The sequence below is a fragment of the Rissa tridactyla genome, chromosome 2 (genome assembly GCF_028500815.1).
Source record: "Rissa tridactyla isolate bRisTri1 chromosome 2, bRisTri1.patW.cur.20221130, whole genome shotgun sequence".
NCBI classification, from domain to species: Eukaryota; Metazoa; Chordata; class Aves; order Charadriiformes; family Laridae; genus Rissa; species Rissa tridactyla.
Window position 1 is genome coordinate 160,106,262 of NC_071467.1, and position 25,350 is coordinate 160,131,611.

Here is a 25,350-nt window from a genome sequence, read left to right on the forward strand (position 1 = left end):
ATAAACTCCACAAACCTATACAAAGGCAGGTCCTTTAAAAAAATAAATAAACACCCGGCTCCCTGCAGTGACCGGTCCCTCGGGAATCCCGCGGGTGCGCCATAAGCCCGAGGCGGGACTCGAACCCCCGGTTCTTGGCTTCCACCCCACCCTCCCGGGGTGGAAGCACGCATGCGCACAGCGGCCGGCCGAGTGGGGAGGGGCGGGGCGCGCTCAGGGTGCGCGCGTGCGCAGTAGCTCCCGCCGGCCATGGGTGACGCGTCGCGGAGGGCGGAGTCGGGCACTCAGGTGAGGCCATGGCGGCCCCTCTTCACCCTCCCTCCACCCCCCCGGCGCCCCGCGGCTGAGAGGAACCCGGGGAGGGTGAGGGGAGGCTGCAGACCCAGGAACCGCCGGGCGCTCCCCTCCGCCGGCCCCGAGGCGGAGCTCCGTCCCCCACTCCCTCGGGGCCGGCGGAGGGGAGCGCCCAGCCACCGCGGAGCCGCCCGATGGGGCGGTGTGTGAGGGAAGAAGGGGGGGAAGCCGCTCCTTCCCGCCTCCGCCGCCCTTCCTCCTCCTCCTCCTCCTCCCGCCCGCCCCCTGTGTGAGGGGGGGAGCGGGGCCCCCTCTGAGGCTGAGGGGAGCTGAGGGCGTTCGGTCGCCCCTGAAGCGTTTTTGGGGTTCGCCGGAGGGTGGCTGAGGGCAGAAGTCCTGCTTTTGTGTCTGGGGTTGAACGCCTGCTGTGCTGCTTCGGTACAGCACGGGGGGAGGCTGTTCAGGTGTTTCGGTAATTGTTTTATAAATGTTTTCTTCGCCCTCCCCCTTCTCTTCCCCCCCTTCTCAAGCGATAGAGTGGTAGCGGTGAGGAAGATTGCGTTGAAATAAAGAGTATGTAAGGTGGAATTGCTTTCCTGTTCTTCGGAGAAAAGTGTTTTGAGGTTCTGTTGTTGTTTTTCTGGTTGTTGGGGTTTTTTTGTTTGTTTTTTGTCTCTGATGGATGGTTTATTTATAATTGACTCGTAGAATGGTTCAGATTGGAAGGACCTTAAAGATGATCTAGTTCCAGCCCCCCGGCCGTGGGCAGGGACACCTCCCACTAGACCAGGCATTTGTTAGTGACTTCTTGCAATCGGCAAGTTAATTACTTGGAGATTGGTGTATCGGAATATCCCGAGCAGTGCACATAAAAGCACACATAAAACTGTGATAATAAATAATTCTTGTTGAAGCTCCACGTTCTTTCAGTGGGACTCGAGTTCTTTAGCCCTTTTGACACTTTAAAAAACAAACAACCAAAGAGTACCCACTATAAGGAAACATACGCAAATGAAGGACACGAGTTGTGCTCTGTGTCTGAGTGGGCAAATGCATTTCTTTGTCCACATAAGCTGTGCCAGCAGGGAATGGACATGGCAATAACTGCCCGTGATGGAAGGGATTACCAAACCTGAAGGAGGGAGGAATTGATAAACAATGGGTTAAGAAAGGCCGTTGTCCATTAAAGTACAAGGTCCAGAAAAAATGGTAGAAGCCCTTGACACAGAAAAGACTTAATTTAAAACAATGCTTCTCAAATGTGTAAGATCAGATTTTAGTGAGAGTTATACTGAGACCGCAGTCTTGTACTCCTATTATTGAATATAATTAATACAACAAATTAGCACTTCTTGCAAAACACCTTTGGTGTATCACAGTAAAATAAATGATAAATTGCTTCCATATGTCTTCGTGCCCAAAGTTTACAAAAGCTCGGTTGGAGTGGTTGAAAATTAAATTTTGTCTCGTACTCGAGATAGGTTTGTATTTGTAAATAGCCTGTAGGTTAGCTCACAGCCTCTAACAGAGCTCGAGTATTTAATTTAAATTTCTTTAACATTTTAATGAAGTAATATCTCATTCCTGACAAGACCTACATGTATGCTTACATTTATGCATAGCTTCATTGAAACCAATACAGCATAAGCATGTAATGTATTATTCAATTGGTCTGTCCATATGCATATTTCTTTATTAAAAAGATGAAATTGATAAATTATAAAAGACATAGTTGAAATATTTGAGCCCCATCAGCCTTGTCATTAATGAAATTTAACCCAACTGTTGCCTGACTCTTGCAGTATAGCTCGTTTTCTACATGTAGCTGCACATATGTGCAGTTTCTTGCTAGTATAATTACACTTTTGAAGAACACCTAAGAGTGAAGACGTACCACTAGACACCACTTGTTAAAAGATGCTATTTTGTATAAAAGAGCATTATAAAAGAAGAAATTAACATCTACAGTTAAATTATAAACCTGGAGTCTCTAGTATGTGATTTGAAATTATTTAGGTGTTTTTTTTTCCAAGCTCTTCCCACTCAAAGGCTCTCTTCAGCAGTGCTGTGTTGCTGTGTTCTGTACACTCTCCACCACAAAGCTCGGGACACCTGATGTCCACCATCCAGATCACCCTTTAATTGCCTGTAGATTCCATCCCCGCCCCGCTTCATTTTACATAAGAAAATCTGAGCAGGGAAAATGGAAACGCCTCCCCTGGAACGGAGCCAAGGTGGCTTTTGCCAATTTGGAAAAACCCGTGTTATCCCCATCTTTAACATCAGCAGAGGTGAGGGATGCCTGCCTAGTGTCTCATCTCAGCTTTGCTTCCGCCACTTCTGCTGTAGTGTGGACAAACCTTTGTTAGATTTGAAGGAAAATTGTTAGCTGTTTCTGCCAGGAACCCCGTTGCTCCCAGCGTGACACTAATGAGGCAAGTGCCTTTGGAGATTCTGCTTCAGAACTCGGAAGTAAATACAAGTTTGATAAAAACACAGGTGCACTATCATCAGCGAATTATCATAAATTACCTACATGAGCAGTGCTCAGAGTAAGCACCTGTAGTTATTTAAGATGAATATATAAACTTGTCATTTAAATAACCACAATTTCGTATTTAAACGATAGTGATCAATCTACCATGTATTTCCAAAGCTCTAGCAGTAAGCTTAAAGAAGAGATGGAGGCTCATTTCCAGAAGAAATAAACTGCAGAGGATGTATTAATTAATGTAGAAATAAATTTTGGGGCAGAAATGTGTTTAGACCAGCAATAGGTGCGGCTCCTGGCCCTGTCAGCGCCATAATCGAGCCCCTGTGATCACCGAGTGCCGGAGCGGTGCTTCCTTTGCTAAGAAATGAAGAGCATCAGAAAGCAGCAGCAGGCGGTGGTTTTCCTGTTTCTCTCGACTTCCACGGCCGGATGAGGAGGGTGAGAGATTCCTGGCCCTTCTCCCTCGCCGGGGGCCAGGGCCAGAAGTAGGCGGCTGCTTGCATGGGAGGGCTGCACATGCAGGGTCTGCTGTGGCCCTTGTGGTAGTTGCAAGCTCCTGGTTTGTGTGCCCTGAAATGTGTTCCTGTATTCTTTTACATACGTGTCCATCTGGATTTTTGCTTTGTCCGGGTCAGAGAACCCTACTGGTTCCCAAAACATTCAAGAGTTCACCATGTAAGCGTTTTCTGTGCTGCAGAAATGTGTGAAACGTAACGGGAGGATCCGCAGATCCAGAGCAAGGTCAATTCAAGTGTTTTTATAGCCCTTCAGTGGATGTGTCGGAAAACTCTCCTGAACATGTGTGAACAGGCAAACAAAGGCAAACGAATTGACATTTTCTTAATGAGAGGAAATGTTAAAATGTCAATGAAAATGTCACATTTAGATTCCCATCGTGACCACTTGAAGTAAATTCAGGGCCATTTAATGGAGTTTTATTCTACTATTAAGGCAAACACACACATGCAACTATTTAAACAACTTTTAAGACAATTCAGAGCAAATGTTGCTCATCGGTGTGGCAGGGAAGAAAGCAAGATAAAGCAGCGTGTGTTTAAAAGTGTGTGCTCCCTGCTCGTTTGGTGACTGGCTTTAAGGAGGACAGAATAAAACTGAACGGGATTTGTTATGTTTAAATCTTTAAATGACAGCTGGGCATCTTGGAGAATGAAATATTTGGCACCAGGGTATGTGCTCTGGCAGTGCTCTGAGCATCCTGATAGCGTGTCCTTTCCCGCGTGTGTTAATACACGTAGGGAATAACAGCTCTGGCACTGGGTGAAATGTTAATTCTTGGTTTACGAATGTATGCCAGAACTACAAATAATACAAGTTACGTGAATACCTGTCTACTTGCTATGCAAATACATTTCAATTTAAGAAATTGACCATGAACTTTGGACTAATTTGTTTTACAATGGACTTACTTTACAAGGGGCTTTGGAAGAACTTGCTTTACGAATTCGAGCTTGCTTTAGAGTCTTGCAGAGCCACTGGTGGCTAATTACTTTTGATCATTCTTAATCCATACTATGTTTGAACAAGTAACTATGATATAATAGGATTTTAGACCAGAAGAGCCCTGTATAACTTTTCAGATGAAATGTACATGTTTTTACTTATAAATGCTCAGAGGGGCTGACTCAGAAGACTAATGATGGATAATGTTTCACCTCAGAGCCAGTAGTTTGTCGTGGTGGTGATGGTTATTACAAATTATCTTCTTTTCCTTTGTTCTGTCAAATGGCAGCACTGCTGTATACCAGAGGCTATCCCTCTTGCTAGTCTACCTGTGCAGTTTTTCTTTAAGCTTTATTTCCCCTAGTGTATACCCACTCCTTACTGCCATGGAATCTGTGTGCTAATTATTTGTAAGGATGGAACCTTCTGTTGTTGTAGTCCAGACTATAGGCTTCCATATGTATTTATGAAAACATTTTTAAAATCAAACTAATCTTTTGATAGGGCTGTCACAGAAAGCTCCCAGTTCTCAGAATGCTTTAAGTTTGATTCCCAAGGTCTACTATTTTGAGTTAACAGCACGTCTCTTCTGTCTTTTCTTTAAAAGCTACTTGCTCGACTTGAGGGCAGAAGTTCTCTGAAGAATCTTGAACCTTATCTGTTTGCTGAGGAAGGATCTCCTGTTCATGGTAAAATTTTCTCTTTATCCTATTTATAGAAAAATGTTAGTGTTTTACATATTCTCAGAGCAGTGTGACAGAGATAAGCATACATGTAGGTCTTTTTGCCCTGGATACAGAATTTTAATTGTTGATGTAGTTTTATGCAAACGAGGTAAAATGAAATAATGCAAAGTCACCATTCCAAACATTATTAAATGGACTTTAAAATATCCACTTTATGGGTATCAAAACAGGTGTAGGTGAGTAAATACTAAGCACGTTGGACTGTTTCTAGTAGTTTTATAGGAATTTGTTCTAGATTCTGTCATTTAACTTTTTTTTTAAATCAGTGGTCTAAAAAGCCACCACAAAGTCCTGGAACAGGTTGCCCAGAGAGGTGGTGGAAGCCCCATCCCTGGAAGTTTTTAAGGCCCAGGCTGGATGGGGCTCTGAGCAACCTGATCTAGTGGGAGATGTCCCTCCCCATGGCTGGGGGGTTGGAACTAGATAATCTTTAAGGTCCCTTCCAACCTTAACGATTCTATGATTCTATGAAAGTCATAACTGCAGAAATGTGCAAACAACTTGAGGTTCAACACAGAGTTCAGTGATATGGAGTGGTCTGGATCAGTTAGGAGAAGGGGCATGAGCAAACAGTATTTTTCAATAAAGCCAAGTCATCAAGCCATGCAGTCTTGGGCTGAAAAGTCCTGATTATACTTAGATGGAACTTTGGAAGCAATTCCATTAGCAACATAGGTACTAATGAGCTGAATGAATTTGCAGATGTTGTTAGAATCAAAATGGCTTATATAGACCTTCAGTGAATAAATGAGAATTTCAAACTGGAGAAATTGGGCTACCTCCCAGTGATGCCAGTACAACAAGTTTAAGGTAAATTCTTCTAGCAAGAAGTTTTAAGATCAAGATTGGATGTTCTAATGAAAGAAATTACTGAGCTAAACAGAAATTAGCACACTTAGTAATTCCTTGATTATTCAGCAAGTCAGACTGGTTTTGCAGTCTGTGAATTCCAGATTGTGGAAATTCATGGATTTCACAAAGGAAGAGTCTACTCTGATTATACAAAACTAGAAATATATAGTAAAAAAAGAGTACGAATGGCAAACTGTAAGGATCATGCTGTGAGTACTACAGTTGTTGAATGTATGTATGAATTAATAGATTTCATATGAAAAGTGTGTGGCTGCAGTGGTTATCAACATGCCTGTCTGCAATTTGAATTCCCACAAATTATAGGAGGTTCAGAAGAAATAGCAGAAAAAGCAATAAAAAGAATCAGGATAATTGGCCGAGAGATGATGCTGAGTCTACAAATGCAGTCACTATGAGACTATTAGTATATTATTTTGCAGCACTTGAGAATACATTAGGGGTTTAGCAATATATGATTTATGCCCCTGAAAGTTTCAAATGTGATATAACAAAGATAAAGGGCAGAGAAATACTGGTAAGCCAGTGCGAATGGAACAGAGAAGATTATTTAAATACTGAACTGCTTTGTTACCCACAAGAAGAATTAAGAACCAGTAGTGAAATTGGTATATGCTTCACAAGGCTCCCGAGTTCTTAACGTTTTTAAAAGATGAGATATTTTTTGTTTTGAAAAAGTGCAGTAATAGAAAATGCGGATCTTTCAGCCTGGTGGTTTTTTTGGTTGGTTTTTTTTTTTAATGAACTTAATACACAAGAAATGAATGTTTGAGAATAAATTTGCCATGTTCTGGTAGAACAGACTATAAGAAGCCTTTCGTGGGGGTCAGTAATTGCCCTTGCCGTCACAGTCCACAGCGTTACATAATTCCATTCATCAAATTATCAGCTTTGATCTGAAAGCTAAGTTAGGTTGTTCGTGTCTGTCCAAAGACTGTTCCAGAACCTCAGTTCTGAGATGGCTGGCAACCTTCTAAATTTATCACTGCTTTCTCTGTGCCAACAACATGGTCATTGAGCTCCTGAAGCACTTCTGTTTTTCTTCTGCTGTTAACAAATGGCATCAATTATTATCTGTATTGGTCATGCTTTTTGACTGACATTAGTGAAGCTGCATAACATATTAGGACAGTTCTTTAGCTTTATATACATAAATGGACTTCACCTTTTATTACGTTCTTTGTCTTTTAATACCACAGTATTTATGTGAGTCCATGTGTTATTTTGATGTGTGTTCTCATTATTCGGTCTTAAATCCTTGTTGAAGACCTACCTCTCTATTTGTCATGAATTTGACTTTTAGTAGGGCACTGTGGAATATTATAATACATTGCCCATGAAGTCCATACTGAACAGCTCTTAATCTAAAATGCTATGATTAAAGCAATGCAAAGACCTAAATTATTCTTTTTCCTGATGGTATTTTAAACAAACAAACATTTATATAAAGTTTCATTAAACTATCCAAACGTTACATCATAGTTAAGCGTTCATAACATGTATGTCAGGGCACTATAAAATAGGAACGGGTAATATAGGTACTGCTGTGATATTCTAGGCACTGTTTCTAATTACGATGGACTTGCATATTTAAGAAGACGTGAGCATATTAATTACATACCATTTAAGCTCTTCTGGAATGGAGCAAAAGTGACACGAGCTTTAAATAATCTTCCACTAGTGCCAGTCATATTTCTCCTATGCCGCTGGTATGAAGGTGTGGGTGTCAGTATAAAGCTCTGATGTTCAGCAGCCGCATGACACCCAACATTAACTTGTAATAAATATTAGGCCTTTCTACTTCACTTATACATGGTACAAATATTAGTGACAGCTTCTGCACAGTATTGTAAATTACTAGTCCAGTAACTTCAAGGTATCTGAGGATGTGAAACCTGCAGAGCTATTGCTGAGTGTTCTAATAGGCTGTTTGTAACTGCAATGTCAGAAAATCGTTTAACCAACATTTGCTAGTGTAGTGATTACAGACAAAACTTAGAGCCCTTTTCATTCAAAAGATAACACTGAACTGATGACCAGGACCGAGCACAGTGTTTCAGTTAAAAATATATTAGTATTACATAAATATTTAAGTTTACGCAACATCATTTAGTTTCTCCTGTATGCCATGGCATGGCAGTGGACTATCGTACTCTTTAATCTGACTGTAGCGGCCAGTTCAAGCTACTGTAAGCCAAGCAATGTCTTGGGTGACTCCTTAAAATGTACTTCTTGAATTTGTCAGTGCTGAATTTCATACGAAATCATTCTGCTCATCCATCTTGATCTGTTAAATCTTCACAGTTTTAAGTCTTGATTAACCCAATTAGTTTGTCTTCAACATGTTTTGCCAAGCTAATGGAACATTCATCTACTGCTGTTTTTAGCATTGGGCAACACCAATTCTAATAGGAAAATTTCCCATTCACTTTTCTTTCACGTTAAAGTGTCTGTTCCTACGCTGCCTCTCAGACTGTTTCCCATAACAGTATCTCTTCACTAATCCTCCTTTCGAAGTATTTTGACATTAATGGATGATGCTAGTACTGATCCCTAAGTTTCTTCCATGACCTATTGTGATGGTATCAAAGGCTTCTTGAAAATGTTGCTGGCCACACTTCCTCCTCTGCTGCATCATGGTTTGTCCTCTCTGATCCAGAAGGATGAACTTCCCCTCTTATCTTACTGTAACAGCCTGGTGGCTAATTTAATAAAACCCTACATTTATAGATGTTGCTATAAATGGCTTCTGTTTTGCACCAGTTCTTCTTGTGGGCAGCCTCTTTGATAATCATGAAGGCACAGAAATCCCCGGCTCCCTTGAGGTTTTCTTACAGTCCAAGCTGTTACTCTTTCCAGAGTAACTTAAGTGTTTTGGTCTAACTACAACCCGGGTGTGTATCTTGTTCGGCAATGTTGAACAAGGTTTGCAGTGTGCCTTGCTGTTGAAGTTTATAAGCCACCACCACAAAAACTCCTAAGAATGAGTTTTCATTCAACTTAGAATTTTTACTTAAATTAGTTCTGCCAATAAAAGCTCATCCAGTGTTATTCCATGCAATACAGCTCCCTTATGTAAAGTTTTACGTGAGGTAACACATAGATATCCTGATAAAACGTCTTCAAATGGGTCAAGTCAAGCATTTATTTCAATTTTTTTGAATCATTACCAAACAGTAACTCAGATTTGCCCACTGCTGCTTCTGAGTGCCCATACAGACTTGCTGTTTTTTTTCTTAAACAAGTCATATTTTGCTGTACAGGTCGGTGAAGCAATCTGTATTGCGTATTGGCCCAATTCAGCTGTTGGTCAGGATTCAGAAATGTCAGGCAGGGTGGCAGAAGTCTTGTGCCAAAGCCAGTTGCAGAGAAAAGATACACTTTGTTCCTTAACAAGAGCTGCCTTACGCAATTGTTCTAAAATATTCCAATAGACATGAAATATGAGGGAATGCCCTACCCAGCACGTTTAGGAGGAGTCCTTCCAAGCTGGTATCTTATCCTAACAGGGTGCGGTTATGTCACTGGCACCATAAAAGTGACAGCAGAGCAGCTGCTGGCTGCAAGTGACAGAGTTGGACATTGTAACCTCTGAACATGAAGAGAAAATGAAGATTTGTGTCATAGGACGTGGAGTCATCTTTTGTCTCAAAAGTGGGGAGAGCCATTCAGAACAGATAAATAAGGGTTTGGGAGGCAATCAAGCTTTTAAATAAATTTCAAACTATAAGAAATTCAGGGAAACGGAATTGCAGTTGTGAAGCAGCAGCAATTTCATTATGGAGAGGCAGGCAGTCCGAGTGTCACTGAAATGGAGAGAATTGTCACATCAGGTGTAAATTGCTTTCAAGGCGTGCAATAGGTGAAGTAAGAGCTTAGTTTCTTCCCCACCACCTTCCACCCCTCATCCCAAGCTGCATCTTGACATTACACGCGCTTCTGAACAAGGATATCCTCTGGAAGTTGAGTAATGACTTGAAAAACCCTGTTAACTCAGGCAGGCACAAACATGTTTAAGTAAAGTTGCAATTCATTCTCTACTCTTGCATCCCCCCTTTGAAAAGCTGTTGTGCCGTTTGCACTTGGCAAGGCCACAGAAATCTCTCACCTTCCTGCAATTACAGTTGTGTGATTCTACTTACTGCATGTCTTTACCCTTCTTCCTAAAATCCAGACTGTCAAAAATAAATGATCCAGTTTCCAGAATTAGAAATTTATAAAGAGCAACTAATAAATTAACCTTTTTTAGGGTCCTGCTCTGATGACATGACAACTTTCGAAAAGACTTTAGAGTATCTTGCCTTCACATACAACAAAAGAACTGGTTTCCTAGAAAAGCATAATGCTTCTTTTAATTAACATTTTAAATTTATGTGATATGTATTTTATTGACCCACATGAATCAGGCAGTTAGGCTGAATCTGTTCATGAACAGAGATCCGTTACCTCAGCCAGTAGAATCATTGCCTGAAATTCAAGGTATCCATGAGTCCCCCTTGTCAAAAGAAGCAGTTTCATGCAATGATCACCACAGAAGAATAGAAGTGCTAAATAAATATACTGGTGTTCTCTTCACTGGTCGCAGATTCCTGTTGGTATCTTGCAACGTGCAGGTACTGAAGATGTATATACCAGGCATGAAATGCTGAAGGACAGTCTCTGCTATAAAAATAGATGTGCCAACATGGTTTGGACCTCTAATATGTCAACTTTTTTTAGTTGTTTTGCTTATCCTCTACTTTTTTATTTCTTAATTTTGTGCATATAGTGTAAATAGATGGTTTCTTAGACACTTTTGTGTAGCAGCTTCCTTTTCAGCCTTCATCTACCTGTAACGATAGATGAAATCCAGTTGCCAATCTTTTATTGATACTGGTGTCCTAGATGCTATTGGCAGGGGGGTTTTCAACCTTTGTTCTCAGTTGATTTTCTTCACTTTAGAGGCCTTTCTTGCAAATTAAAATTTCTCTTGGTAAGTGCTAATCTGGATTTAAACAATTTTACAAATGCCAAACTTGTAAAAAATACATTTTCCTATTAGTGTAATACTGACTATTGGCTCAGTAAACACTGAAAACTGAGCTATAAATTCTCTTACCTGACAGCCTGCTGCTTTGTTTTTGAACAGGAGATGTCATTGAATTCCATGGTCCAGAAGGAACAGGAAAAACAGAAATGCTTTATCACCTAATAGCCCGCTGCATCATTCCAAAATCAGGAGGAGGACTGGAAGTAGAAGTCATGTTCATTGATACGGACTACCATTTTGATATGCTTCGTCTAGTTACCATTCTCGAGAGCAGATTGGCGCAAAGGACAGAAGAAATGATAAAGCAATGCCTGGGAAGGCTTTTTCTTGTGAACTGCAATAGTAGCACCCAGTTACTCCTCACTCTCTACTCTTTGGAAAACATGTTTTGCACTCATCCCTCTCTCTGCCTTTTGATTTTAGATAGCCTGTCAGCTTTTTATTGGATAGACAGAAGCAATGGAGGGGAGAGTCTTAACTTGCAGGAGATGAATCTGAAGAAATGCGCCAACTTTCTTGAAAAGCTTGTGAGGGAGCATCACTTAGTCCTCTTTGCAACAACACAGACACTTATGCAGAAATCTACAAACTCTGCAGAAAGCTTTTTTCCTTTAAAACTTCAACATGAAACTGATACAGACTATAGACCTTATCTTTGTAAATCATGGCAACAAATGGTGACCCACAGGATATTTTTCTCTAAGCAGTGCAGTCCTGGCAACAGCAAAGGTTTTACCGTTATTTCTTGCCACCTCAAAAGAAACCATGTAGTAAAACGTTCATTTAATGTTGCAGAATGTGGAGTTCAGTTTTAACTTCAGTTTGTTTTTTAAACGTGTAGGAAATCCTGGTGCTTAAGGCCTGATTAGGTCTAAGTCATTTTTAGTACCTTTTAAACAAGTTGGTTGTTGCTGGGTGATTCAGAATTTCTGTCACCATTTTCTTAAAATTTAGTGAAAGGCAGGAAATGGTAAAATTTTTGAATTACTGTAGACTTTCAGTCCAAACTAGTGAAGAATGTTGAAATTACTTGTTTGTGCTTAATGCATAAAGAGATTAAATCAAGAAAATTATAACCAAAGACATTCTAAACTCCTAGTATCGTTCAGTGATCTAACGTATGTGATATGTGGCCAAATGCATTCATTTCATTTCTGGGTCTTACTGCTTTCCACTCCTCCTCTTCCAAGCTACAGAAACAGGAGCCCAGTCGTTCATGGGGGAGACTGCAAAAAGGCGAGTGTTTGCTCTTTATAAATATTGGTCTTGGTTCATTCCCAGTAGCCTGGGGCATCTGAAATGCATTCACGACTTTGCTTGAAGAAGAGGATTCATTTTCACAGACTGTTAAATAGTGGTAATCCTGACCATGCCTCTCCAGGCTTGCAGCCGCTCTGTTTACGTTAGCATGTGCTTGGAGAAGCAAGAAGTGCAGGTGTTTAGACCCTTAGAAGCAGCTAAGTTTGAAGAGTCTACAGCTATGGCAGAAATGGAGGCCTGATTTCCATAACCGAAGAAAAACTGAAGACCCATCGCTGGGTACCTGTGAGTTTGTGCCACATGGAGCAAGCAGTTTAGTCTTTGAAACTAATGAAGTGTAGGTCATGGGTTGTTTTGGGTGTGGGGGGTTGTTTGTTGGTTGGGTTTTTTTTAGATGTATGCACAGACATAGGTTTTTTTTTCTCTGCCCTCCCTCATTATTCCCTCCCACTTCTTTCCCTTCCCCCACTCTCTCTAAGAAATCCAGGAATGCCATGCCTCTGGTCTTTACCAATATGTATTTGCCACATGTAGAACATTTGTGTGCAGGATTTGGCATGCAACATGTTGCAATTCTGGCAAAGAAGATTCAGAACTTATGGGAAATGCCCTACAGTTCTGGCAAAGAGTACCATATTATTTATTAACCTAGAGTGCCCTTTGAAAGCTTCAAAGTGCTTTACAAGAAAGAAAATTGCACACAGTACATTCTTTAATACAAAAACTTACATTAGCTTACAAATTTAAATTACTCAAACAAGGGGAAAATATTTCTCACAGCAATATTCGTTCAGTCATGTTGCACAGCATGTTTTATAGTTTAGATTGAACAGATTATTAACAAAAATGCATATTAAGAAGAAGTATCTAGCACAGTATCTTTTTGAGGAAGATGCCTAAAAAACTCTATTGTGAGATACTTTTAATTTCCTGACTTCTGAAGCGGGCTTTTTCAAGCTGAATGTATATCTGGATTCCCAGCTGTGTATAGTTCGGCATGTGCACCCAGACTTCTGTATATAGACCTAGTAGTGTGTCAATACTGTTGTTTGTAGAATTTGGCATCTCTGTGATTTGACCGGATTTTTGCAAAGATGCCGAGCGTCCTCCTTCTCACAGCTGCCAGTACCAAAGCTTTGGGGAGGAGCGTGAGAATAATCGGTTTTCGCTGGCCGAGCCTCTCACATCACAGGGCTCGAGGAGCTCCTGAGCAGGGCCTGTGGGCAGACCACTGTTTGATGGCCATTGATCAGACCTATCCTCCGTGAACTTGTCCGGTCCATTTTTAACATACCCTCTTGGGTTCCACCCTGTCTTTTCACGATGATTCAGTTTAATTATTCTTTCTGTGGGAAAACTTGGGGGGTTTTCCCCTCTCATTTTAAACCTGCCATCTGATCGCTTCTTCACACTGTCAGTTCTTTTACTGTGGCACGTGAGCAAACTTCGCCTTTTCAACATCTCTGCAGGGGTGATGATTTTATAGACTGTCATTTCATTTGTGCTTTCTCTTTCATCAGCACCAATATTTATTTTATTTCAGAACTTGCACAAGTACCCAAATAGATGAAAACCGTACAACTTAACTCTTCAGCCTAGACTGGACCCAAGTTAGATGGTTTAACATGAGTAGATGCTTCCACTGGGAATTATGATAAAGGACATAACTTGCATTTTTTTTGTAAAAGAACCAGGAAGATTCAAGTAGAACTACAGGACTTTTAAATGTTAAAATTATAGGACTACATAATTTCTGTTACAAAGAAGAAAGCAATCCCTTTTTCTATCAGAGAATACAGCTCCACTGAAGATTAACTGCTTTGTAAAATCATACTTGCTAAAAAATACGTTTGAGAAAAAACAATGGAAATGGTCTGGCATTCCCGTCTGGAAAAAAGCTTTTATATTATTCACAATGTAGTTTTATCTTTTGCATTGTACTATAAAATAAATGCCTAAATTGAAGTGAAGCCAAAGTTCTAATTGATCAAAAAGAGCACCTCAGGAGATTTTGAAATTTCCCAGTTTTAGTTTTGCTTTGAATGCAGACAGATTTTTTTAATTCTCTGGTAATTGTAATATTCCTGCTCTGCACGTTTGTTTGAGATATATAGCCAGCCTTGCTTTCAGAGACGCTGAGCATCTGCGTATCCCTGTGAGTTTGCAGGAGGGAGAGGCAGTATGCAATCGGGGAGTGCGCTGACCTTATCCTCTGCCAAAATTATGCCATTTGAAAAAATGAACCTTGAGGATACAAGTCTAAGAAAGATGCAGCGATGGAGAACCTGGGAAGCAGCAATTTTGTTTGTACCTTAATTACCTGTGGGTATTTAAAATGGGTTTTTTTTACCATTTTTTTCAATGGAGAATTTTCTCCATTAAAACTACATATAAATCGTAGTTAGTGGAGAATGCAGTTACTCCTCATGAGCCAGGAGCAGTATATTAAATGGAGCATTATATTTAGTATATAATATTAAATCTAAAGTCTCCTCTTTCACCTAGACGTAAGTTACCGCCCAGTCTCCAGCCCACTCTCTAACCTGGAGCGACCTGTGCTGCTGCAGCTCCGTCTCCCAGGGAGGAAGCCCATGTTGCCCTGCAAAGATAAGCGCCACCGCATATCGTTAAGTGTGAGGATAGAATGCACATATTCCTAAACTCTAATTTATCCATTCTTAGAAATTAAAATCCTTTCATGTCAGTGTCATTGTTCTCCAGCTCAGTGTTGTATTATTAAGGCTTTTGTAGGCAGAGGAACTTCTTACATTCCTTACAGTTTTTGTTTGTTGCTTCATATGCAACAACGAATTAAAGGAGCAAGCTTGAAATAAAGAGGAACTAGCTCACCCTTTCTTCCCCATCCTTTTTATAATGAGAGAGCTTTTTAGCAAAAACAAATTAAGGTATTTTGCAGGTTTTATATTTATTTTTAAATAAAATGGTATTTCTATGGACACCTGGAAAGAAAATGTCATTTCTATACTCAGCAAAAAGTTTTTTGTATTCCTAGAGTTCTTAATAAAGCAAATAAAATACAAATAACAGTTTGCTTGGTTTAAGTTTCTGCTTGCACATAAAATTCAAGTTTCCTTTTCCTTACATGACTGATGCCAGCCACTTCATTTTCCATAGAGTTTGGAAATGGCAGAAGATAAAGGTTCCCATGTGGAAACATACCTGCAGTTGTATTTTTACTGGAGAGTAATGGACAAAGGCAGAAGGCCATACCGTTTTGATGGCTGCTGGACATGAGGTTTGGACCATGTCCAGGAGAAGAACATGACATTGTAGTTATTTTCTGTGTCTCCTCTACTAATTGTCTCTTGAACCTCTTTATTCAAATGTATTTTTGATATGCAAATACCATACTGCGGCAACGGGCAACATCATTTTGCGATCAGCAAGCCTTATGCCAAACTTAATACCCACCTCAGGAGAAAGCCGTGCCAGGCCACCCAGCTGGAGCTGGTGTAGGAAGCTGCAGCGAATGTTCACCTGCGTAAAAGCTGCAGACAGTTTTAATGTTTAAACAATTAAGGAATAGCACAGGACTTGTGCATTTTGTGAAGAAGGGGAAATGCTGGAAGAGCTTGGAAGCTTTTGGCAGCAGAAAAAACTTTCAGACAGGGAAAGAGCATCAGTACAATGCATCTGCATGATCTTCTGGACAGAAAACTCTGATGCCCTGCAGCAGCCTCTGAAATTAGAGGTCTGGCCATCCCCGTGCGTGAAAGAAGACAGCAGAATGGCACTGAGCGATGAATAACGTGTAGTACGACAAAAAGGTTCTTGAACTGCTAAGATGTCTAGCATGGTAATGCTTTCAAATATAAAGTTGGCCAGAATTGACCTGCAGGTTCTTCCCACCAAGGGATGAAACTGGTGATGGATTCCACTATGTAGATGCTGTACAGCTTATTTATAATGAAGATGTAAAACCCTGCTCCTCTGGACCCAGGAGGAATTAAATGTAAAAACAGACTCCTCTTCTTTTTTATATCTTTTTTTTCCCCTGCAGCTCTAGGCGTCTTCCCAGCAGTCAGCACTTAGCTCCAAAAGCACTCACAGCTTTCTGTGTCAGGACTGTGCTTTACTGGAAGTGCATAGTTTTCTCCTTTGCTGAGAGTTGATGCATACACTCTTTATTACCAGTGCAGACTGGGATAACTGGATATAAAAGACCATGTGACGCATCGGTGTAACTGGTAAATAGCTTTGGAGACTTCATTCTGTGTGCAATCAGGAGTAATGTCACATTGGCGTAGATAATTTCGAAGAAATGCGGCTGTGACTTCCCTTGGGAAGAGCCTGGCAGTCTTCCCTCTGCTTTCCCACACTGCTTTGCATCCTGCCCCAGCCAACTGGTCGGCATACCTGTGTGGGCCTCCGCGCTCAGGGATAGCACTGACAAGATGTCACCGCCTTGCCAAATGCTGGTGAGCAGCCACGTTCTGGATCTTGGCACTCTCATACTGCAGGAGCTGGCACAACCACTACAGTTTTTAATTTAAACCATTTGCCAGGATTCTTTCTCATACATCTAGCTGGGCCTGTGCTAAAGACCTCCCAGCCCTGTGGGGAGAGATGAAAGAGAAGAACTCTCCGTTTCCGAGTGTAAGAAGGACAAGGTTTTTAGGTCATTGCTACAAAAAGAGACCAAGCGAGGCCATGAGGTTCCCGGCAGCGGCAGGTAAATGTCAAGGCCTCAAAGGTGGCTTGGTGAAGGTCAAGGGACACACTCTACGTCACCCCTAGCAGCTGTCCGTATTACGAAGAGTTGAATAGGATTTTTAACTTAGGATATATGCATATTCTCCCACTTTAGCATCCTGCAGAGAGAGAAGAGCATGCTACGGCGAGCAGTGCTGTCTCTGAAGCACATCTCGACAGCTCTGCTCAAACTCCGTCACTGACAGTTCTGCCTCCAGCCCAACATCTCCACGGACTCCCAGCCTCGTCCTCCCTAATACGAGCGGCAGTGCTGCAGAGGTGAGTGAACATCATCACACTCGCCTCCACTGGACGTGGGCGATACTGTGCATTGGTAGATGGTGCTGGGCATTGTCATCTGGGGCAGGTTTGAGCCCCACTTTTCAACTTTAACATGTTTCCAACTTCTGCATATCCAACACGATGACACCGGTCGATGAAAATGCAGTAGCAACTCCACGCCCTTTGACCGGCCAGACGACCATCTGCAAACCCGTCCTCCAGCACTCGGTCGGCACTCGGACCATCTCTGAGCCCCCGGCTGACCCCCAGTCTCTTGTGCTGTGTGTTCACCAGGGTCACGGAAGAATCCTTTTTCACAGAAGTGCACAACTTCAAGTATTATCCCACAGTTGTGTAACAAATACGCTGTATTGGCACCATGAAATGAATGGGTTAGAAAAGCAGGGTATGTTAGTGCAGATCTCGTCACAGCAGGTTGAATTCTGCTCGGTAAAATCTCAGGCAGTTTTAACAACTCTGAAGCTACTTTTGACTCGCAAAATACTAACAGAGTGTTTTTCTGATCTGCTAAAGAATGACTGCAGGAGTAAGTAATAAGGCAGCACATGGCACACCGCAGTTCACAAGGCACAAATACGATTAGCCCCAGGGAGACCCACAACTTGCTATAAAACAGCATTGGGACCACCAAAAAATGACTTTGCAAGGAATATAAAATGGGCTTTTTAGGTACAGAAATTGCTCTAGTGTGTCCCCAACACTATAAGGCCAGGAGAACCTTCTCACTGCTTTGCACAGTGGCAGTTGTGCCATTCCAGCTGCACAACATCAGGCGGTGTTGGTCTGGTGAATACCAGCGGGACGTGACTTGCCGGGTTCCCTTCAGCCCTCCTCAAAAAGCAGCATGCCTTTATGGTTTTGGTTCATGGGTAGGGTCATGTCCTCCAGTGAACATATTGTCCGTAGTAGTGTGGTACGATACCATTTCCTAACTGGACCTCAGCAGGGTCCCTACACGGTTAATCCAGAGGCTGATCACATACGGCCTCTCTGATGTGAAATGCAGTTTAGTGGAGGAACAACCCCGCGTCTCTCAGGCACCTCATACCACTTCTGAAATGATGGAGGTTTCTCATACTCCACCTTCCAAACACGTGGAAGGGCAACTGGGAAAGAGTCTCCAAGGGGGAGCTATGCCACAAGTGGGAAGTGGTATAAAAATGAGGAAAGTATTATATAAAAATTGTCTGTTGCAATTCTGAATAATGAATAAGAGCATATTAATTTCTCATCCAGCAAGGGTATCGACTCGCAGAGCCAAACCATCCTGAAGCTGGGCGTTAACTACTGCCCGGGCTGAGTAGGGAAGTGAGAGGGGAAGCAGTAGAGAAGAAGGGAGGCTGTTTGGGGAACTCCTTGTGGTTTTGCTAATGCATGGGAGAAAGGAAAGCTGTATGGTCCCCAAAAGCTGGCAGGCAAAGGGCTCCATTTCACTCAAGAGCCTGGTGAAGAAGGCCCACAGTGGCAATGAACGGCTTAGCTGGAAACAGCAAACAGACTCTAAGATGGTCAAGAGGTTGCAGGATGGCCATCATGAAGAGGAACACCTGGCTGGAGACAACACACCACCAGAACTGCTGTTCTGCTCCTCTCAACTCTTCTGAGCGTGTCCTGGTGGGAACAGCACATTGCCACTTGAAGCTCCCGTCAGAGCTCCTTCCAGCTGGAGAGGGGACACAGTTCAGCCCCTTCTGGCAGCGGAAGGCTGGGGGGAGGCCTCCCTGTCCCCGTGGCTGCTGAGCAGTCTTGCCCCATGGTGGGGAGCGTTCACTTACAAGGTCATGACTGAACTTTCCCTCATCCCTTATTTTAACACCTGAACTTTGTGGCTCTGCGGTGAGACTGCTGCTGCCACTGGTTGCACTTTGATTACCATATGCATCAGTGGCACTTTTCTGACAATAAAGTCACATTTTGTGAAATTATACAGGCACTGCTATTTTCACCCATCAGAAAAAAATGATGCTATTAATAAAATTTACGAATAACCTCAGGAAATGATATAGAGCCGTCGCATAGGCAATGAAGCTACAGAAGCCAGAAGAGCCCGGTATTTGAATAGCCCATGCAGTTAAAGGAAGGGGCTCACCATCTTTAAAACCCACGGAGGCATTCAAAATATGATTATTCTGCAATCCTGGTCACGACAAACCTTGCGGGTTGATGCTACGCAACCCTTCCCATTGATTTCTATGGCCTGCGCACCCGCTCTGAGCACGTTAAGCCTGAAGTCCTTGGCTCAAGATTAAAACTTAAAACACCCCCGTCCCTCAGAGCAGATGCACAAAGGTATTTGCTGGCACAGGTGTCGTTTTTGTGGAAGTGTCCTGTGGGACGCCGTAAGCGTCCTAACAACTGGCCGACCTTTCTCCTTGGCTCCCACAGGAGTGGTTAAGAACAGCAGTCGGTACCAGCTGGAGACAGGCAGGGCTCGGCTGCGCAGGGCCCTCAGCAAAGGCTTCATCTCCCACCACGGCAAGGCAGTAAGTGGGACACCCCTCTGGACTCAGAAGGTAAATCCTAATGTGCCCCGTTTTCACCATGTTCAACACAGTAGCAAATTTGCCTTTCTCAGCGGCGGAAACGGGAATTTCTGACATTTCTCAGGTCTTTGCTGGTTGCAGATCAACTCACACGGCCATCAGTAAATGACCCCAGTGACTGACCACCAGCAGCACAGCCCAGAGGAGTGTCCCACCCGGAGGCGCCTGCTGGGAGGTCCATCATGGCTCCTGGAGAGACGTTCCTCCTGGCTCCTCGCCTCTCTAGAGCACGATGCTCAAATGTGGTGGCAGTGACTCCTGACCACTGTCCCGCAGTACAGACACCACCAAGTAAACTCCTTTCTCTCGTATTGATCAAATTCCTGAGCTCTACACATGGCTCTGGTCTGGCAGGATCACGGGCCTGTGTTTTGCGTTGAAGTCACTTTTGTTTTGTGAAGAAACTTGAGTGGTTTTGCGGCTCTGAATGAAGGACAGAGGTTGTATCTACTGGTTTCGGTGACATTTTACCCAAGCCTAGGAGTACTGGCCATGAACTGAACGTTAACGAGTCAGAGCAGCACAACGGAGTGTTGAGATTTCAAAACAGGCTTTTCTTTTTGTGTTTGTTTGGGTTTTATTGCCACTACAAATATCTCTTCCAGGAAACAGAATATCCCAATACTTCCTTTTCTGGGAAGTCAAACCGGGTGTGTGGTATCCTACCCACGGGAGGTTTGAGAGGCGAAAGGCGAGGAGGGACAGAGTCTCTGGGTTTATTTTCTGGACTGAAGCCATACTCCACTTTGGACTGCGCATTACACAACAGCGTTGTTCTGCCTGTGGATTGATCAGAGATATCACGGACAAATGGGATAAGCAGGAGGGAGCACTAGAAGACAGCGTGAGCGCAGCGACAGACAGAGAGGTATTTAAATGAACGCACTGGATATAAAGAGAACACAATTCTGCAGCCTCTGAAAGCCAGGAGTAAAACTTTGAACTGCTCCTTCTGAATTTGCACTTTTACATACACAGCGCGGCCGAGTTAGAGCCTGGAGATGGAAACACGCAGACACACAACAACAAGGCTGATTTTCTAGATCTTTTGATCCTACAACCTGTTTTCTCCAGGAGCAAGGTCTAGCTTCTAGGAAGATAAAGGTAACACAAACGAAAACGCTTTCTGTTAGGGTAAGAAATCACCAAATACCAGTGTTAAAGTTCAAAATGTGCTGAGTTCCCAGTATTTGGATTTGGTGACTGGCTAATCTCTGCTCCGGCGATTTCAGCGTCACTGTTGTCCTGCCATTTTATTTGAAGCCAAAACCATTGTCCTTGGGAACCAGGTAGGTTTCAGACTCTCTTTCCAAACACCATTCAGCATAATTATGGGATCGGATGTACTAAAACTAAAATGTTAATTCGTCCCCCGACTGAAACACACGGCTAGCTGCCTCTAGGATTCCTGTGACCAACAGCAACACACAGACAGGACAGAGGCATTGCTTCTTGCGAAGCCGTCATGATACAGAGGAGGACATTCACAGGGAATGGAGAAACCCTTTAGCTCCAGCAACTTTAATGACAACTTTTCTTCCCCTGTGGTCTCCCGTCCCAGATTTCCTCCCTGTCTGCAGCAGTGTGCCAAAGCTCAGAGCACTGTGTCTCCCCATGCCAAAAGAAGACCTTTTTAAACCGGAATAAATACAAGTAGAGACCGGAGCCGCATCTCGTTTTGGACTTGCCTTGTTTCCCCGCACGTCTGCTTCTCACTGCTTCATTGGTTCTGATACTCAAAAGCAGATGCTGGTAATCCTGGGTAGGGTGACGTTAGGTTTTGAATACAGAAGAAAAGAGAGGTCAGAGTGTAGCCTTGACACAAAGAACCAAACCGCCCCCAATCCCATGCAACTGTAGAAAAGCCTTAAGTACTCCTGAATAAGGAGTGGCCTTCTTGTAGACTTACAGCTGATGGCCTTGTTCAAGTATCCATTTTTAATGCATGAAAAGAAACATGGAAGACAGCTGAGAATGCAGCTTGCCAAAACTTCTGCCATCAAACAGCAAAGCTTAAAGGTCTGTTTTAAGATGATCTAGCAAACACAGGTCTAAAAGGCTTGGGCACAGTGCAGCTTTGCAAAAACAAGGGGCCTTCAGCCACAAAATGGATCTGATAGCGCTGTAGGCTGGGTTCATGTTCCTCTCCAACCACTGGGTCAAGTCGCAATATTGCTTATTTGCTGGAAGTTTGTGTAGCTAACATTCACAAACATAGACCATGGTAACTCCAGAAGAACCTATAGATTTAAATACTAATGCACACAGTATAAGCTAAACAATAAATCTATCAAGAAAAACAGATGTGAAACAATATGAAGAAGCAAATACAGACAGTAAAAATGGAAACATTTCCCCTATGAATATTAAAATAAAAATAATTAGAGGCTAATAACTAATAGAAGAAGTCTTACTAGTCCGGAGAAGCTACTCCTTGAATGGTAACTCGTTACTTATCACCAGACTCTGGATATCTTGCCCACAACAGACTCCTTAAGTAATGTAGATCTTGTCCATTTTTATCAGTTCTCTTTGACAGACCCTAATGGCCTTGGTTAAGTTTGACTTTGCCCAGAAGCCACCAGCAGAAATGCACCATTGAGTGTGCTGCTCTGTTGGCAGGACTCAGGGCTGTCAACGCGATGAAAGGAGCTCAGCCGCACAACCCAAGTTAAAGTTGCCTCCTGCCAATCCACCACATGCTAAATTCCAGTAAATTGCTTAATTAACGTAACAAGTGCAAACTGCACTCTGGTCTGCTCTACGGGTAGCTGGAAACACCCTCTCGTAGGTAAGCAAGAATGCCTTGTCCTTTAACAAGGTGGCCTAGATTTTATCTGCTCCGGAGAGCTCCTGTGCGCACACCCCTTGTAAATTTTCCCATTTCATTGTACAGAAAGTATTTCTGTAGTTAACTATTTTGGTAGTCTCATTTATATTCCCTATTTCTAGAAAGGCTTATGCATATGTTTAATGCATGAATTGTTCCGGGGAAGTCAACAGGAAAATTTATACCTTTAAAATTAAGGGTGTGCATACATCTTTACAGAGCCAGACCGGACTTTGCATCTATACCTAAAGCTCCTCTCCAGCTGTGTCTGCTAGAAGAACATACATAACTGAACCAGATTTCTAACAGTAGTCCATTATTCGTCCAACTGGAAAGTCTAAATCCACCATCGAGTGTGCAATCATCATATATGGCTGTCTTCCTTTTTCCTAATTCTCTCCCAAAATACTCAGAACGCGGGGCATGAAAAAACCGTAGTGGTGGCTAGGAGAGCACATGCAGCCACAGAGCCAGCTGGTGGCGGCTGGAGAAGGCAGGCAGGCTGGGCTGACAGTTGCTGTCGTCTCACGTTGCGATTCAGAGGCCTGTCGTGGCACCCACAGGCTCACTGCGCAGAGGCCACTGTCCCGTCACCAGGCTGTGGTGACCTGCACTCACTTCCATCTTGTTCTGGATCAAAATCCATGATCTAAACATCTTCTCTTGCCAGTCCCCTACACTCTTCATGCCCCGGTCACTTGTAGCCCTTTCCCATCAAACACATCAGTCATCATGCTGATGGCTTAACACCACACTAGTCTTTTTGGTATAAATGTTACACTCAGAAAAAAACACAACAAAATATAATAATCTGTGTCACGGAAAAAAAGTAACTACATTTTTCCTATCTCGGTTTCATTTTCTCTATGGCAAGGATGGGCCAGTCAGACTCCACGGAACAGGAAAGTACGCTGAGTAGAAAAGCATTACTGCTGCCTACGTAACGTTAAACTATCAAGTAGAAACAACATTTTTTGCTCCGTGATTGCATTCCCTCCCACTCCCACACAAGCCAAGAGGAGTCTTGTGGTTACAGCCAGGGAATGGGAGACAAGCACTGGGCTGCTCTTGGCTCGGCTCGGTTTTTTGTTTGTGTTGGACACATGGTGACACTCCCCTCATCAGATCCAAGGTCCTAAAAGCAATTTGTTTTCATTTAAGAACACAAAAGGCGGTGCTTTCTCACCAGCACACACACTGGGAAAGGCAGCCCTGCTGACAAAGCAGCCGTCCCTCCTTGTGCTTCAGCTTGGGTGCCGTAGGTCCCGTGCCTCCCACCTGAATCTCAGGCGTGTCAGAAAAGTGTAAACACAAACTTGCCAACCTTTTGCTCTCGAGCCAGCGATATTGCCAGTTTGGCAACTACAGCTCCCAGTTCTCAGCCTTATTGGGCCCTATCAGAGCCACGTGGACAGCGAGATCTGCTCACACAGCCCAACCTGCAAGACCGGTGCCTCAATTTGTCATGCTTGTATAATAAATCAATTTATTTCTTTTAACTAGGGGTTAGTCAGCAAACTCTTACTCATGCATTTCTCATACAGTAAGTCACACTTCCCAGTAGCATTCGTGTGAATGCGGTTTCTGACTGTGGCCTTACCTTCGCTTGAGGAGAAGCAGCGAGATGAGGTTGGTTTTCCTGAGATATCACAGAATCATAGAATAATTCCCTTGTCACTCCTCACAACCAATAAAGACCTAATTTTTCTACCCATGGTGAAGAGTTGTTGGACACACGGTCTACACAGCGTCCTGTACCCCATGGTGTAGGAAGGGGATGTCCTCCAGGCAATTGGCCTGACCTGGATGTGAGTGACCGAGCAGCAGAGCTGCATTTCACTCGCAGCCCCTCTGCCACCCCCTGGTAAGCGTCCCGGGGCAAATGCAGAGGCTCTTTGTGCCGGAGCGGTCTGGGAAGCTTTCCCACTGAGCCGTGGGAGATCTCGTCTGTCCTTCTGGGCAAACAGGTTGTTGTGGTGAGGTCTATCAGCGATGGCATCTCTCCATCTTCCCCAGCGGGGCTGCATGAGAGGGCCATCGCTGGGTATCGGCATCAGCAAAGGCACCGCTGCGGCTCCTGCAGCCCCCTTGGCCCCGCTCGAACCACCGCGCTCAGGCGAGAGAGTCTGTGTGTGGCCCAGACCAGGGCTTGGAGCGAGAGGACGGTGGCGAAGGTCCCCTCGGCACTGCTCCTCCCAACCTCTGCCTGCCTGACTGCAAGATCTGCGGTCCCGTCTGCTCGGCCTGCCTCGTACAGCTGTGGGAGGACTTTGAGCTGTGGAATAATTTCTCGGAGGAAGTGTCTACCCATGAATTAATGTCTCTAAGAACTAATTATTGGGTAAACTGTATAAACAGTCCCTGGAGTGCCTCTTCAGTACTCAGCTTTTTGGGCTCAAAACAGACCAAGCAGGCAAGACCATTTTCAAAGGTCGGTCTGTCTGGGCAAGGGATGATGTAGGTGACTCAGTGGTTTTATCTCTCACAGCCTGCAAAGACAGCAAAGCCCACAGTGGTCATTTGGGGTGAAAATTTATAGCTTATTAATTAAAAAAGAAAAAAAAAAGTATCCGTTTCTAGGCCAGATCATAGATTCTAGGCTGCCATCCAATGTCAGGAAATGTTCCCCTCCCAGCGGGGGACCCAGGCTAAAAGGTTATTTAATACTTTCTGCTTGATTTTGTGTTTGGAGTAACTGCCTTAAATGATTGGTTTTGGCCTGAGAAACTGTTTGCTTACCTGGCACCTGAACTTCAGTGATAAACTTTAATGTCCTCATCAGAGTATTCCCACAGCACACAAAGGAG

At 43.3% G+C, this 25,350-nt stretch overlaps 1 protein-coding gene and 1 long non-coding RNA gene across 5 annotated transcripts in view; one reads left to right on the top strand and one right to left on the bottom strand.

The window, feature by feature from the left end:
- The first annotated feature begins 223 nt into the window (after nucleotides 1-223).
- XRCC2 (X-ray repair cross complementing 2) lies at nucleotides 224-15,195 on the top strand. 2 transcript variants are annotated; one of them, XR_008465092.1, is made up of 4 exons: nucleotides 224-288; nucleotides 4,857-4,938; nucleotides 10,994-12,491; nucleotides 13,698-15,195. XR_008465092.1 is itself a non-coding variant. In XM_054193144.1 (3 exons), the coding sequence occupies exons 1-3, from the start codon at nucleotides 250-252 to the stop codon at nucleotides 11,707-11,709; spliced, it is 837 nt and encodes a 278-aa protein (XP_054049119.1). In that variant the 5' UTR covers nucleotides 224-249; the 3' UTR covers nucleotides 11,710-15,195. The 2 variants fall into 2 exon arrangements, 1 of the variants encoding a protein (XP_054049119.1); XM_054193144.1 differs by having other exon boundaries at nucleotides 10,994-15,195.
- Nucleotides 12,854-25,350, bottom strand: part of LOC128906192 (uncharacterized) — a 44,478-nt gene continuing 31,981 nt past the window's right edge. For 2 of the 3 annotated variants that reach the window (XR_008465094.1, XR_008465095.1), the window contains one exon: nucleotides 12,854-25,032. This is a non-coding gene — a long non-coding RNA (uncharacterized LOC128906192). The remainder of the gene's footprint in view (nucleotides 25,033-25,350) is intronic. The other variant, XR_008465093.1, reaches the window with a different exon arrangement.

Excerpts from the sequence above, each read along its gene's own strand:
- XRCC2 (XM_054193144.1), top strand. The coding sequence starts at position 250 with ATGGGTGACGCGTCGCGGAGGGCGGAGTCGGGCACTCAG. Across the intron at positions 289-4,856 it reads GGGCGGAGTCGGGCACTCAG|CTACTTGCTCGACTTGAGGG; the intron begins GTGAGGCCATGG and ends TTTCTTTAAAAG. Across the intron at positions 4,939-10,993 it reads GGAAGGATCTCCTGTTCATG|GAGATGTCATTGAATTCCAT; the intron begins GTAAAATTTTCT and ends GTTTTTGAACAG.